We start from the raw sequence: 15,452 nt of genomic DNA on the forward strand, positions 1-15,452 counted from the left end.
AATAGGATATTTCACTGGTTTCCCAGAGAGTTCTGTTCCTGAAGTGTCCCCAGAGGTAGATCCTCATTCTTCCCTGACATCACCTAACTGCTGGCAGCATAACTGGCTCCTCTCTCCTGCCAAGCACCAGTTCTCCCGCATGCAGTGGCCTCATGAAACATCTCTCCTCTCTCAGCACTGCAATGCAACAACACCGCCCCCTTTTGTGATGTCACTGCTGACTCCACCAGTAGGGGCGTGTCCTGACACCAGATCTTCCATCCAGCTTAGACTAGGCTGCTGCTCTAGGGGGAGGAAAGCTTTGACACTGCAGCGTACAGAGATAATAATGGGGAATGCACAGGATAAGCCCTCTGGAACCGGGGGGGCTAAAACGGACCAGGCCACCCCGGGATTCAGGAGGAGAAGCAGGGCCGGGAGTACGGAGAAGCCCAAGGCAGGGAAGGGTCCCCCAGAGAAGGGGTCGATGGCCAACGGAGCCACCCAGGGGGACAGGAACCAGAGTAAGGACATCCCRCCAGACACCAGCTATCTGGACGCCCCTGCTGGAGCTCTGCCTCCCCACCTGGGCCGGCTCAAGAACGAGGGTAACCACCTCTTCAAAAACGGACAGTTTTCAGATGCTGTGGAGAAATACTCTGCGGCCATCGATGGCTGCTGTGACGCAGGTGGAGTACAATCAATAGCAGTGGCTTGTTACCGAGTTAGATGTCTCAGGATGGGGTTTAGTCTCAGAGTTCATGACATCATACATGTCTTTGATGTGTGTTTCATCTCAGCAGGCAGCAGCGTGTTACTCAATCAGGACCGGCTCTAGCCTTTTGGGGGCCCTAAGCTAGATTTGGTTGGGGGGCCTCACACCTTACGTAAGCGGGTGTTTGAAAAGCCAGATATTTCAGCCTGTTTTGATGGGATGGAGTTTTGGCCATCCATGGTGACATCACCATGTGTTAAATTAGTTAATAGACCAATAAGAAGAGAGTTCCCAACCTCTCTCTCAGACCACTCCCGGACAGTTCCAGCAAAATTCTTGATTAAGAAATTGCCTTTTGCGAAGAAGCTATTTTAGTTAAATTTTGAACCATTTTAATTTAAAACAATCCCAGTATGGTACTTAAATGTTACAAGAAATGATTTAATATTGAGATAAAAACTGCTGCATTGGACCGTTAAAGCATGTTTCCTGCAATTCTTATTCTACACATTTTGACATGGGGAGGAGCGAAAGTTGCAATTGTACATACACATTTTATGCAATTCTACCCATTTTACATGAGATAGTTATTTAGCAGTTTTAGAAGTAAATTTCCTTTTTACAGATTCTACACATTACCAATGACTTAGCCATGTTAATGTATCTGAGTGAGAACTGAACTAACAAAATCAATGGGGGCCCCGCAGTCAGGCCCCTGGAACGTGCCTGCGGGCCTGGTCGATATTTGGCCCTGATTAGCTACCAGTTTAGATAGCTGGCCAAAAAATTGTTCGCTGAGGCTAATTGAGTGACTGTCGGTGATGGACATAACAAGACAAAACTGCTGAATACATCAACCAATTTCTAATACACCTTGGTGTGTATTCTACTCATTTTATAACTCTCAATACGTAAGTTTGAGACCCCGATGAGTTCCTAATTTTACACAAAATGTCAGAGGGCCCTAAGTGACGCTTATATCGCTTATCTGGCACCTGCCCGAGCTCCTATTTCAGGTTCCAGGCAGTGAAGGAAAGTGGGTTAGTGCAAAATCCTTTAATACAGATGAGGAAACAGGCCTACACTAGATGTTTTACAGGAAACAGGCCTACACTAGATGTTTTAATAGGAAACAGGCCTACACTAGATGTTTTTTTTAACAGGAACAGGCCTATACTAGATGTTTTAAGGAAATCAGGCCTAACAGATGTTTTTAACAGGAAACAGGCTTACTAATGATGTTTTACAGGAAACAGGCCTATACTAGATGTTTAACAGAAACAGGCCATATCAGATGTTTAAAGGACAGCCTACACTAGATGTTTTAAAGGAAAGGCCTACACTAGAATGTTTTAACAGGAAACAGCTCTACTAGATGTTTTACACCGGAACAGGCCTAACTAGATGTTTTAACAGGAAAACAGCCTATACTAGATGTTTTAACAGGAAAAGGCCTACACTAGATGTTTTAGCACAGGGAAACAGGCCTATACTAGATGTTTAACAGGACACGGGCCCTACACCAGAAGTTTTAAAGCAGGAACGGGCCTAACACTAAGATGTTTAAACAGGAAACAGGCATACACAGATGTTTTAACAGGAAACAGGCCTACACTGAGTTTTCACAGGAAACAGCCCTACACTTGATGTTTTAACAGGAACAGGCTCACTAGATGTTTTAACAGGAAACAGGCTACACTAGAAGTTTTAAACAGGAAACAGGCTACACTACGATGTTTTTCACAGGAACAGCCTACACTAGATGTTTTAACAAGGAAACAGGCTACACTAGATGTTTTAACAGGAAACAGGCTACCTAGATGTTTTAACGGAAAAAGCCCTCACTAGATGTTTTAACAGGAAACAGGCCTACAACTAGATGTTTTAACGGAAAAGGCCTCACTAGATGTTTAACAGGAAACAGCCTACCACTAGATGGTTTGTAACAGGAAACAGGCCTCACTAGATGTTTTAACCCGGAAACAGGCCTAACACTAGATGTTAACAGGAACAGGCTACACTAGATGTTTTAAAGGACACAGGCCTACACTAGACTGTTTAACGGAAACAGGCCTACACTAGAATGTTTTAACAGGACACAGGTCTACACTAAGATTCTTTTAACAGGAAAACAGGGCTACACTAAGATGTTTAACAGGACATCAGGCTCTACACTAGATGTTTTAACAGGAAACAGGCTAACTAGATGTTTAACGGGACACAGGCCTAACTATGATGTTTTAACAGGAAACAGGCCTACACTAGATGTTTTAACAAGGAAACAGGCCTACACTAGATGTTTTTACAGGAACAGGCCTACACTAGATGTTTAACAGGACAGGCCTACACTAGATGTTTAACAGGACCCAGGCCTACACTGATGTTTAACAGGAACAGCTACACCTAGATGTTTTACCGGGACACAGGCCTACACTAGATGTTTTAACAGGAAACAGGCCTACCACTAGATGTTAACAGGAACAGGCTATACTAGGATGTTCTAGACAGGACACGGGCCTAACACTAGATGTTTTTACAGACACAGCTAACACAGATGTTTTAACGGGACACAGCCTACACTAGACTGTTTTACAGGAAAACAGGCCTATACTAGATGTTTTAACAGGAAAAGGCTACACTAGATGTTTAACCAGAAACAGGCTACATCTAGATGTTTTACCGGGACACAGGCCTACACTAGATTTTTAACGGGATAAGGCCTCACTAGATGTTTTAACAGGAACAGGCCTACACAGATGTTTTAAAGGAAACAGTGCCTACACTAGATGTTTTAATCAGGATCAGGCCTACCCTAGACGTTTCTTAAACAGAACAGGCCTACACTAGATGTTTAACAGGAAACGGCTTACACTAGATGTTTTAGAAGGGAAACAGGCCTAACTAGAGTTTTAAACAGGAAACAGGCTAACTAGATGTTTTAACCAGACACAGCCTACACTAGATGTTTTAACAGGACACAGCCTACACTAGATGTCTTTACCAGGACACAGGCTACACTAGACTGTTTTAACGGGACACAGGCTACACTAAGATGTTTTACCAGAACAGGCCTACACTAGATGTTTTTTAACAGGAAACAGGCCTAACAACTAGATGTTTTTAACGGGACACAGGCCTACACTAGAGTTTTTAAGCAGGAAACAGGCCTACACTAGATGTTTTAAACAGGACACAGGCCTTACACTAAGATTTTTACAGGAAACAGGCTTACACTGATGTTTAACAGGAAACCAGGCCTACACTGAGATGTTTTTAACAGGACTACAGGCTACACTAGATGTTTACAGGAAACAGGCCTACCTATGATGTTTTAACAGGAAACAGGCCTACATAGATGTTTTACAGGAAAAGGCCTAACTAGATGTTTTTAACAGGAAACAGGCCTACACTAGATGTTTTAAAGGAAACAGGCCTACACTAGATGTTTAACAGAACAGGCCTACACTAGATGCTTTTTAACAGGACACGGGCCTATACTAGATGTTTAAAATAGCAAGGAACGAGGCCCAGCTCCGTCACATCAGATGATCAATAGAATAAAAGGATATCAGAACATGGAGGAACCTAACGCACGGCGGCTGCACTGCTCAGAGAACTTTTTGAGAATTAAGATTTAAGGATAGTGTGGGAGTGACCCTCAAATCAGAGACATATCATGACCAAAGAGCAAAGGTCAACAGTCATTAGAGAGACTAGAGCCGAAAGGATGAAAGGTACAGTGACATTGACACCGGGCTGCCTAGAATTCTGTCTGGGGAGCTCAGTATAGTGGGTATCAGGAGAAGACCTTTTAAGAACCAAGACATCGGTGTCTCACATTCCACATAAGTGTCACTCGTGAACACTAGTTTCTCATAAAAGAATTCGCGTCTGTTTACTCATCCTGGCAACCACACAGGTCAGCTCAATGTGCTGTTCTTGGGGCCGCAAGATAGGCGCCCTAGTCTTTTAATGACAGATCTCGATTTTACACACGCCCACCCATTCTATGCTAAGACGGAACAACTAACCTCTTTTGCTGTTAAGGTAGTGACCTGGAGAGAGTGACCGGTCGGTAGAGATTGGCTCATAGCTGTGCTGTAGAGAGGATGAAGGGAGGCCAACGTTACACCTCTACCACAATCACTGCAAAATTTGTGGTTGTTGAACATTTTAGGATTCAAGTTGAATTTCCAAAACGCCCCGAAAGCTATGGTGGGCAACACAAATTAGATGCTAAGTCGCAGGCACACAAAGTATCACTACCAAAACCCAAAACCAAATTAACACGGCAAAATTTGACAAGGGATCGTTACAAATCAACCTACCTCAGGTAATCATTCTAATGGATGATGGTTCAAGCAGCACACTCGGCTCGCACTGCTGTGGCAGATGTATGAGGAAGATTCTCCTGTAAGTGGTAAGTAAAGAGCAGTGGGAGTAGACTGTTTTACTCTTTGTGGTACACTTGGAAATTGTGGTTAGTTTAGACATGAATGTACAAGTGGTTTGGCGCCACAACACCCAACTCAACCACCATACTAAACTTGGTTGACTTGTTTCCTAATTTTATTATCTTGTTATATTTGACTTGAGATAATATCGAGAACAGAGATTAACAGGGCTATTAATAGCATACTATGCCGTATCATTTTTGGCGTTTATCAGTCACGCAGCTATTATGGAATTCATTTTTATAATATTGATTTAGATAAGAGGGTCTGATGTACGAATAAAGAAGGAGGAAAGATAAGAAAGAGGAAAGAGTCGCGAGAGAGAGAAGTAGTTTGATGGTCTTGATGTTTCGAGGTTGATAAAAAGCTATATACGCACGACTGGAGATGATTTCATATCAGTGGCTAATATCTCAAGAATGCTATACTGAGAGTGCTTATAAGGTGTATTCCAGGCGCAGCTGCCGATAGTAGGGAGCTTACAGCTGCTAAGCGTATATCTGCATAACGTCTCTAAACAAGAGCTGTTTGTTGTTAAGGTACAAGTAGAAGTGGAGACGGACGCCCCATGCTGCCAATTTTCTCTACTTTCTAAAACAGGAGCCTCCATGAGTTGACTATATGGAAGATTGCAGAGAAGAGCTCGAGAGGACCTGTGTGATCTATCTTCCTATCTCTAAACCGAGCTGCCTTCGTAGTTTAACATGTGGATATAAGACACAATAGGGCAAGAGTGGAGAGGAAGACACTAGTGAGAAGTATACTACATATCGGTCGCCCTGTAAAAAACAAGATCGATAATATTGTTAAAAGTTTTTAATTAGCTTGATAGAAGAGTAATGTTGGAGAAGACCGAGCTAGGTCATGTTTAATCTGCCCAACTCTACTCCTTACCAGAGCAGAATGCAGTCCTGTTGTTAAAAGGTATCGAAGAAGTAGAGAAGTTGGTCCATCCTGTGTACTATCCTCATGAGCTCCTGGAAAAGACCGATAAGTAGATGACCGTTGTGTGGGAGACTAGGTTAACCGAGGTATGAGAGCTAGGTGTTGAGAGAAGGACTGATTGCATTACTCTATTAAGAGTTAGAGATGCTATGTTTGTGTAATTATTGTGGAGATGGCTATGAGAGGTGGACAGAGATACCGTGCTGTAGAATATGCCTCTTACTACCTTCATAAAAAGAGCTGGCGACTTAAGGGTCTCGATGTAGAAAAAGGCATGAAGAAAGAAGGAAAGTTGAATGCTATTAGGTTTTCCTCTCCTCAATCTCCACTACACGATGTTGTAACTGCCATGTCAATGTAGATAAATCGAAAGTATATTGAAGAACTTGGGAAGGGGCATAATACTAAGTCTGGAGGAGATGTGGTAGGTAATTACATACGTACATCCCAGAGCATAGTACAAATTACTCTAGGAATTCTTATTACATATGTCCTATCATTTATGAAGACACCGTTAGGATTCCAGATTGACGTATGCGGTGAGACTGATCATGTCGCTTCTCCTTCTATGCTCTCATCACCGGGTCATATTTATCCACCTTCAGCACTGGCCGCGAGACAGGCCATGTGAGGAGGTGGCTCAGTAGAGATAAGGCGGTGGAACTAAGCAGTACATCTCTACGAACTTCCACTAATCGGGTATAAACAGGATTGGCGTGTCACTGCTATAGAGAGTAGAGATTATCCGACCTTAGCACAAGGCCATAAATGGCTCTCAGTCCATACGTATTCTGAAAGGAAAGACACTCGCCTCAGGGAAGAGACCCTGTGGTGATACACAGAACTCTCGCCTATCCCGGTCCCCAGGCTATGCACGTGTCCAATAGAGGTACCACCGATAACTAACATCACAGGGGCATCACAATCCACATGCATCTTACGAAAAAAAAACAACCAAACATTCTCCACCCTATTCCTAGTTTTATGAAATGTCGTCAATGAAATACTACAAATGGGGCATACCCACTCACTAATGAGGAATCTCTGCAAATCACGCAGACGAGATTGCCCTACTCTTGTATGGAGCGCTTAGCGACTACATCAAGCGTCCTTGACATACTCTGGGTAATAAGTCTTGCAAGTGGCCTCATGTAACAGAGATGCAACGACTCTTGTTTGTAGGTCAAAACGATCACCCAGCAAGGAGTATTCTGGCCAAGCAACTTGGCACATCTACCCGTCAACCTCTTTACCCGACAATAGCGGCGTTGTCTCGTTGGGGGGTGCTGATAGAGAAATAAAGCTAGAGAGAAAAGGTATCCCAACTCTACCCAAGATACTCACTGAATTACGAAACACATCATGAATAATCCAAGACACAACACTACAGTGTGGTTCGCAGTAGAGATAACATCAGGTTCCCTCTCCCCTCTCTATACGAGGCGTGTCATAGGTTAACAAATACTACAAAGGCATGAGTGTCGTTTAGAATTCGCTCTTTTCATTTGAGAATAAAATCAACAGAAGACAATCTGGAAACAAGTCATCTAACTCTATTATATGAATGCTACCCTACAATTACTATTACGAGACAACAGTGCTGGGTTGACGCTCTTGTGTTTAGAGTTAAAGCCAGCCACATAACACAAATGGTACACTTAACCCTATTTATTCAAGTCATGGTCTTCTTCTGGGGAAATATGTAATCCAAAGATAAGGCAGAGACTAATCACTTTCAGCTATTTATTATACACCAACATGCTTACATGTTCAGAAAAGTACAGACGTACCTAGGAAGGACGAACCTTAGATTTCCAACAGGGGTGACACAAACTCAGTAGTAAATCGTCCATGTCCTTTATATAGTGGCTAGTGTAATCACTAAAAGACAACCAGATCATTTTCTACTGTTAAGCAATGTATAATGTAAATTCAATAAGCAGTATCCCATCATTTTCCAGAACTAGCATCTATACACAAATGGCACTATAGACCGCTACTTTAGGGTAGTTCAGACTACACAAACAGTATGCGCTTCAATAATAAAATATCATTTAAAAAGAAAAACAAAGCGAGCAACGAAAAAGCAGAGAGCATTTTGTCCGTACTCAATGGCTCCGATCTTCAGTAAGACGTGTTTAGTAATCTAATGAAAAAGGGCAATAAGACACTCAGGTGGTGCGACGAGAGCAGTGAGAGTTGTCGCTGCTGCAAAAAGTACAACAGGGCTCACCTCACATTGCTCACCATCGTCCTTCATCACACACACATTGGTCAACCACACTACCACACCATTAAAAGGATCCACGCTTTCCACTGCCTTTCTCCACAATTCAGCGCAGATCATACTCATCGCACTGCATCAAAGCCCTGTATGCACTGCGGAGTAATGCGCCTCTACGCTTGATTATACAGGGTACTGCTTGGAGTCATGGTCCAAAAGGCTGTGGGATAATATGTTAGTTTCTAGGTGTTCAGTGGTTTGATCCGGTAATATAGCTGCAACACCTGCGACTAGCAATTATTATGCTAGTCGCTCTCTGCCACACCGTTCAGCTGGTTTGAGCTTAATTATAGTTGGTAATGTTGGCACACTGACTCAACTACACATTGACCAAATCTCAATGTGACGAGATCCAAAGGAGAGGATAGTTATATATGAGTATGATCAATTTTTTCATCCACCGTTAGAAGTACATACGCGCTACCAACAGCGAACTAGCAAGCATTAAGAAAACATAATGGTACAAAGAGAACTAACCCACACATGCGGGACCAGGCAGCCAGCGTAACCCCACTCTGCAAAAAGGGATTGGCTGACGAGGCTATGGGGATGACTGTCATAAGCAATGACAAACAAAGAGCGCTGTGTGCCAGGAAATGGACCCTGTAGAAACTAGGAATCGAGTTGACACTTAATGTGAACCTGGGTCTTTAACCCTTTCCTTCATGGCCACACCCAGCAGCTGGGAGGAACATGATCTTCCTGTCGCAGTCCTGTATACGCCTTCATCTGTTCGTACCCACATATCTACATTACTTAACAGTGGGGCTCTTAGGCTGTGTCTGTTAAAACATCTAGTGTAGGCCGCGTGTCCTGTTAAAACATCTAGTATAGGCCCGTTGTCTGTTCAAACTCTATGTAGGCCTGTTTCCTGTAAAACTCTAGTGTAGGCTGTTTCTGTTAAAACATCTAGTGTAGCCTGTTTCCTGTAAACATCTAGTGTAGGCCTGTTTTCCTGTTAAACATCTAGTGTAGGCTGTTCTGTTAAAACTTAGTTGTAAGGCCTGTTTCTGTTAAACATCTGTGTAGGCTGTGGTCCCTGTTAAAACATCTTAGTGTAGCTGTTTCCTGTTAAAACATCTATGTGTAGGCATGTTTCTGTTAAAACATCTAGTGCTAGGCCTGTGTCTGTTAATACATCTACGTGTAGGCCTGTTTCCCTGTAAACATCTAGTGTAGGCTGTGTCCCTTAAAACGATCTAGTGTACGGCCTGTTTTCCCTGTTAAAAACATCTAGTGTAAGGCCTGTTTCCTGTTGAAACATCTGTGTAGGCCTCGCTGTCCCGTTAAACATTAAGTGTAGCCTGTGTCCTGTTAAAACAATTATGTAGGGCTGTGTCCGTTAAAACTCTAGGTAGGGCTGTGTCCTGTTAAAACACTAGTGTAGGCTGTTTCCTGTTAAAACATCTAGTGTATGGCTGTTTTCCTGTTAACCCATCTAGTGTAGGCCTGTCCTGTTTAAAACATCTAGTGTGGCCTGTTTCCTGTTTAAACATCTAGTGTAAGGCCTGTTTCCTGTTAAAACTCTAGTGTGGCCTGTTTTCCTGTTAAACATCTAGTGTAGGCTGTTCCTGTATTAAACATCTAGTGTAGGCTGTGGGTCCCGTTGAAAACATCTAGTGTAGGCCTGTGTCCCGTTAAAAACATCTAGTGTAGGCCTAGTTTCCTGTTAAAACATATAGTGTACGGCCTTTTTCTGTGTAGAAACATCTAGTATATGGCCTGTTTCCTGTTAAAACATCTAGATGTAGGCCTGTGTCCGTTAATACATCTAGTGGGGTAGGGCTTGTGTACCTGTTAAAGACATCTAGTGTAGGCCCAGTGGTCCTGTTAAAACATCTAGTATGGGCCTGTTTCTGTTAAAACATCTAGTGTAGGCCTGTTCCTGTTAAACATCTAGTGTAGGCTGTGTCCCGTTAAAACATCTAGTGAGGCCTGTTTCCTGTAAAACATCTAGTGTGGCCGTGCCCTGTTAAAACATCTAGTGTAGGCTGTGTCCTGTTTAAACACTAGTGTGGCCGTTTCCTGTTAAACATCTAGTGTAGGCCTGTTTCTGTTAAACATCTAGTGTAGGCCTGTTTTCTGTTAAAACATACTAGTGTAGGCTGTGTCCCGTTAAATACATCTAGTGTAGGGCTGTTTTCTGTTAAAACATCTAGATGTAGGCCTCCGTGTCCTTTAAAAAACATCTAGTCTAAGGCACAGTGCTCTTCGTTAAAACCATCTAAGTCGAAGACCTGTTGTCCTGTTAAAACATAGTAGCTGTAGCGGTCTCTGTTAAAACATCTAGTCGTAGGCCTGTTTTCCTCGTTAAAACATCTAGTGTAACGGAGCTGTTTTCCTGTTAAAAATCTAAGTGTAGGCCTGTTCCTGTTAAAACATCTAGTGTTAGGCCTGTTTCCTGTTAAAACATCTTGAGTGTCGGCGCTGTTTTCCTTTAAAACATCTAGTGTAGCTGTTTCCTGTTAAACATCTAGTGTAGGCCTGTTTCCTGTTAAAACATCTAGTGTAGGCTGTGTTCCTGTTAAAACATCTAGTGTAGGCTGTTTCCTGTTAAAACATCAGTGGTAAACCTGGCCCTGTTTGAAGCACTGTTAAAAACATCTAGTGTAGGGCTTTTCCTGTTAAAACATCTAGTAGTAGAGCCTGTTTCCTGTTAAACTCTAGTTGTAGGCCTGTTTCCTGTTAAAACATCTAGTGTAGGCCTGTTTCTGTTAAAACATCTAGTGTAGGGCTGTTTCCTGTTAAAACTTCTAGTGTAGGCCTGTTTCCTGTTAAACATCTGTGTTGCCTGTTTCCTGTTTAAAACATCTAGTGTAGGCCGTGTCCTGTTAAAACTTCTGGTGTAGGCCCGTGTCCTGTTAAAACACTAGTATAGGCCTGTTTCCTGTTAAAACATTCTAGTGTAGGGCTGTTTCCTGTTAAAACATCTAGTATGGGCTGTTTCCTGTTAAAACATCTAGTAGGCCTGTTTCTGTTAAAATCAGTAGGCTGTTTCCTGTTAAACACATTAGTGTAGGCCTGTTCCTGTTAAAAACATCTAGTGTAGGCTGTTTCCTGTTAAAACAATCTATTATAGGCTGTTCCCTGTTAAAATCTAGCTGTTTCTTAACAACATCTAGTATAGGCCTGTTCCTGTTAAAAATCTAGTAAACGGCTGTTTCCTGTTAAAACATCTAGTATAGGCCTGTTCCTGTTAAAACATCTAGTGTAGCGTGTTTCTATAAAACATCTAGTGTAGGCTGTTTCCTGTTAAAACATCTAGTGTAGGCCTGTTTCTCAGTTGTATTAAAGGGATTTTGCACTAACCCACTTTCCTTCACTGCTGGAACCTGAAATATTGAGTTCAGGCAGGTTCCAGGCATAAGCGAATATAAGCGGTCACTTAGGGCCCTCTGACATTTTTTGTAAATTAGGAACCAGTCGGGTCTCAACTTCACTATTGAGAGTTAAAATAGTAGAATACACACCAATGGTGTCATTTAGAAATGTGGTTGTGTATCAGCAGTTTGTCTTGTTATGTCACACGACAGTCACTCAATTAGCCGTCAGCTAACATTTTTTTTGGCCAGCTATCTAACTGGTAGTAATCAGGGCCAAATATCGACAGGCCGCAGGGCACGTGTCCAGGGGCCTGACCATGCAGGGGGCCCCCATTGATTTGTTAGTCATTCTCACTCCAGATATCATTAACATGGATAAGTCATGTTAAAATGTTAGAATTGTAGGAAATTTACTCTAAAACTGCTAAATAATATCTCATGGTAAAATGGGTAGAATTGCATAAAATGTTTGTTACAATGCAACTTTTCTTCCTCCCCATGTCAAATGTGTAGAATAAGAATTGCAGGGAAACATGCTTTAAGGTCCAAATGCAGCAGTTTTTTATCTCATATTAAATCATTTCTTGTAACATTTAAGTACCATACTGGGATTGTTTAATTAAAATGTTCAAAATTTAACTAAAATAGCTTTCTTCGCAAAAGGCAATTTCTTAATCAAGAATTTTGCTGGAACTGTCCGGAGTGGTCTGAGAGGGGTTTGGACTCTCTTTCTATTGGTCTATTAACTAATTTAACACATGGTGTGTCACCATGGATGCGCAAAACTCCATCCCATCAAAACAGGCTGAAATATCTGGCTTTTCAAAACACCGCTTTACGTAAGGTGTGAGGCCCCCAACCAAAATCTAGCTTAGGCGCCCCAAAAGGCTAGAGCCGGTCCTGATTGAGTAACACGCTGCTGCCTGCTGAGATGAAAAACACATCAAAGACATGTATGATGTCATGAACTCTGAGACTAAACCCATCCTGAGACATCTAAACTTGATACAAGCACTGCTATTGATTGTACTCCACACTGCGTACAGCAGCCATCGATGGCGCAGAGTATTTCTCCACAGCATCTGAAAACTGTCCGTTTTTGAAGAGTGGTTAACCCCGTTCTTGACCGGGCCCGTGGGGAGGCAGAGCTCAGCGGGGGCGTCCAGATAGCTGGTGTCTGGCGCGGATGTCTTACTCTGGTTCTGTCCCCTGGTGGTCCGTTGGCCATCCGACCTTCTCTGGGGGACCCTTCCCTGCCTTGGCTTCTCCGTACTCCCGGCCCTGCTTTCTCTCCTGAATCCCGGGGTGGCCTGGTCCGTTTTCGCCCCCGGTTCCAGAGGGCTTATCCTGTCATTCCCATATTATCTCTGTACGCTGCAGTGTCAAGCTTTCCTCCCCTAGAGCAGCAGCCTGTCTAAGCTGGATGAAGATCTGGTGTCAGGACACGCCCCTACTGGTGGAGTCAGCAGTGACATCACAAAAGGGGGCGGTGTTGTTGCATTGCAGTGCTGAGAGAGGAGAGATGTTTAATGAGGCCTGCATGGGGGAACTGTGCTTGGCAGGAGAGAGGAGCCATTATGCGCAGCAGTTAGGTGATTCGGGGAAGAATGAGGCATTACTCTGGGACACTCAGCGAAACAGAACTCTCTGGGAACACCAGTGAAATTCCTATTCCCTAAGTAGTGCACTACTATATATCACTAAATGGCATCCTGTCCCCTAAGTAGTTGCGACTATATACATCTAAATGGGATCCTATTCCCTAAGTAGTGCACTACTATACATCCTAAATGGATCACTTCCCTAAGTGTGCACATATACATCCATAATGGAATCTACAGTATGTCTACCTAAAGGATCTTATCAGAGGCACTACTAATACATCTAATGGCATCCTATTCCTACGTAGTGCACTACTATAACTCCTAAATGCATCCTATTCTAGTAGTGCACTAACTAACATTTAAATGGCATCCTCATTCTAAGTAACACGTAACTAATAACTCCTAAATGGCATCCTATCCTAAGTAGTGGCACTACTACTCAGATCTATCATCCTACATACCAATGGCATCCTATTACCTAAGTCAGTGACCACTATACATCCTAATGGACAATATCGCCTAAGTAGTGCACTTAACTCAATGCACATCCTATTCCCTAAGTAGTGCACTACTATACATCTAATGGAATCTATTCCCTAAGTAGTGCACTACTTACTCACTAGTATGACACTATTCCTAAATGGCATCCTATTCCCTAAGTAGTGCACTAACTTAACATCCTAAAATGGCACTTAATCTAGTAGTGCAGCTATTCTCTAATGGAATGCTATGCCTACTTTCTGACCAGGGTCATAGGCTCTGCATATCACAGTTCAAAGTCATATCCAGTAGCTAGTAATATTAATGATGAGTGCTATGAATGATATGCTCCATATCTCTTTAGGGTGTCAAATATATTAGCATTTTAATAGATATTTTAGGTGAACTCCTAGACTAGGTACTCTAACTTAATAATTAGCATATTTAAGCATGTGTCATGGTTATACTCCTAGATAGGAAACTGCCTAACTTATAATTAGCATATTATAGATGTGTATAGGTTATACTCCAGACTAGGAAACTCATAACTTATAATTAGGCATATGTATAATTGTAAGGTTATCTCCTCTAGACTAGGAAAACTCTATTATAATTAGCATATGTTAGATGTGTAGAGTTATACTCCCTAGACTCAGAAAGTCCGACAGCTACTTTGGACTCCTAATCCTTGGGGACACACAGGCTCGACACCTCAGTCAATACAATAAACAATATTCACATCCCACACTCAATAAAGGTCCTGTAGTGGAGATGCTCTTGCCAGTAGCATCGACCTATTCCACATCCACACGTCATCAAGGTCTTAGTGGAGATGTCTTGACAGTTAGAAACATGACATATTCCCACCACACCTCATCAAGGTCCTGTAGTGGAGCATGTCTTGACCAGTCAGAAACATGACAGCTATCCTAAACATCAAATCAATTTTATTTGTCACATACAATGGAGCAGATGTTAATGGCGAGTGTAGCGAAGCTTGTGCTTCTAGTTCCGACCGCAGTATAATTCTACAAGTAATCGAACATTTCCAAGCAATACCTTGTAGCACACAGTGCTAAAGGAATGAAATAAGAATATTTACATATAAATATACTGGATGAGCATGGCCGAAAGACATAGGCGAAGCGCAGTAGATGGTGATAGAGTAAGTATTACATAGCGATGACTAATGTAGGGTTATGTAAACATTATAATAAAGTGGCATTGGTTTAAGTGACAAGTGCGATGACATTTCTTCCCATTTTTATTATTAAAGTGGGCAAGATTTGAGCTCAGTATTGGAAGCAGCCATCAATGTTTGTGCATGGCTGTCTTAACAGTCTGATGGCCTTGAGCATAGAAGCTGTTTTTCAGTCTCTCTCGGTCCCAGCCTTTGATTCACCCTGTACTGACTCGCCTTCCGGATGGTAGGGGGTGACAGGCAGTGCTGTTGTTCTTGATGATCTTTTTGGCCGTCCTGTGACATCGGGGTGGTGTAGGTGTATGGAGGGCAGGTAGTTTTCCCCAGTGATGCGTTGGTGCAGACTCACTACCCTCTGGAGAGCCTTGCGGTTGAGAGGGCCGGAGAGTTACATACCAGCGCGGTGCACAGCCCCGACAAGGATGCTCTGCGATTGTGCAATCTGTGACATTGTAGTGCTTTTGGTG

The 15,452-nt window shown here is 42.7% G+C and overlaps 1 protein-coding gene across 1 annotated transcript in view; it reads left to right on the forward strand.

The window, feature by feature from the left end:
* Positions 1-328: 328 nt before the first annotated feature.
* Positions 329-15,452, forward strand: part of dapk1 (death-associated protein kinase 1) — a 122,461-nt gene continuing 107,337 nt past the window's right edge. Inside the window, 1 exon segment of the mRNA XM_070440265.1 lies at positions 329-668. Coding sequence (XP_070296366.1) covers positions 329-668 — 340 coding nt within the window.

The sequence above is a fragment of the Salvelinus sp. IW2-2015 genome, unplaced genomic scaffold, assembly GCF_002910315.2.
Source record: "Salvelinus sp. IW2-2015 unplaced genomic scaffold, ASM291031v2 Un_scaffold2348, whole genome shotgun sequence".
NCBI lineage: Eukaryota > Metazoa > Chordata > Actinopteri > Salmoniformes > Salmonidae > Salvelinus > Salvelinus sp. IW2-2015.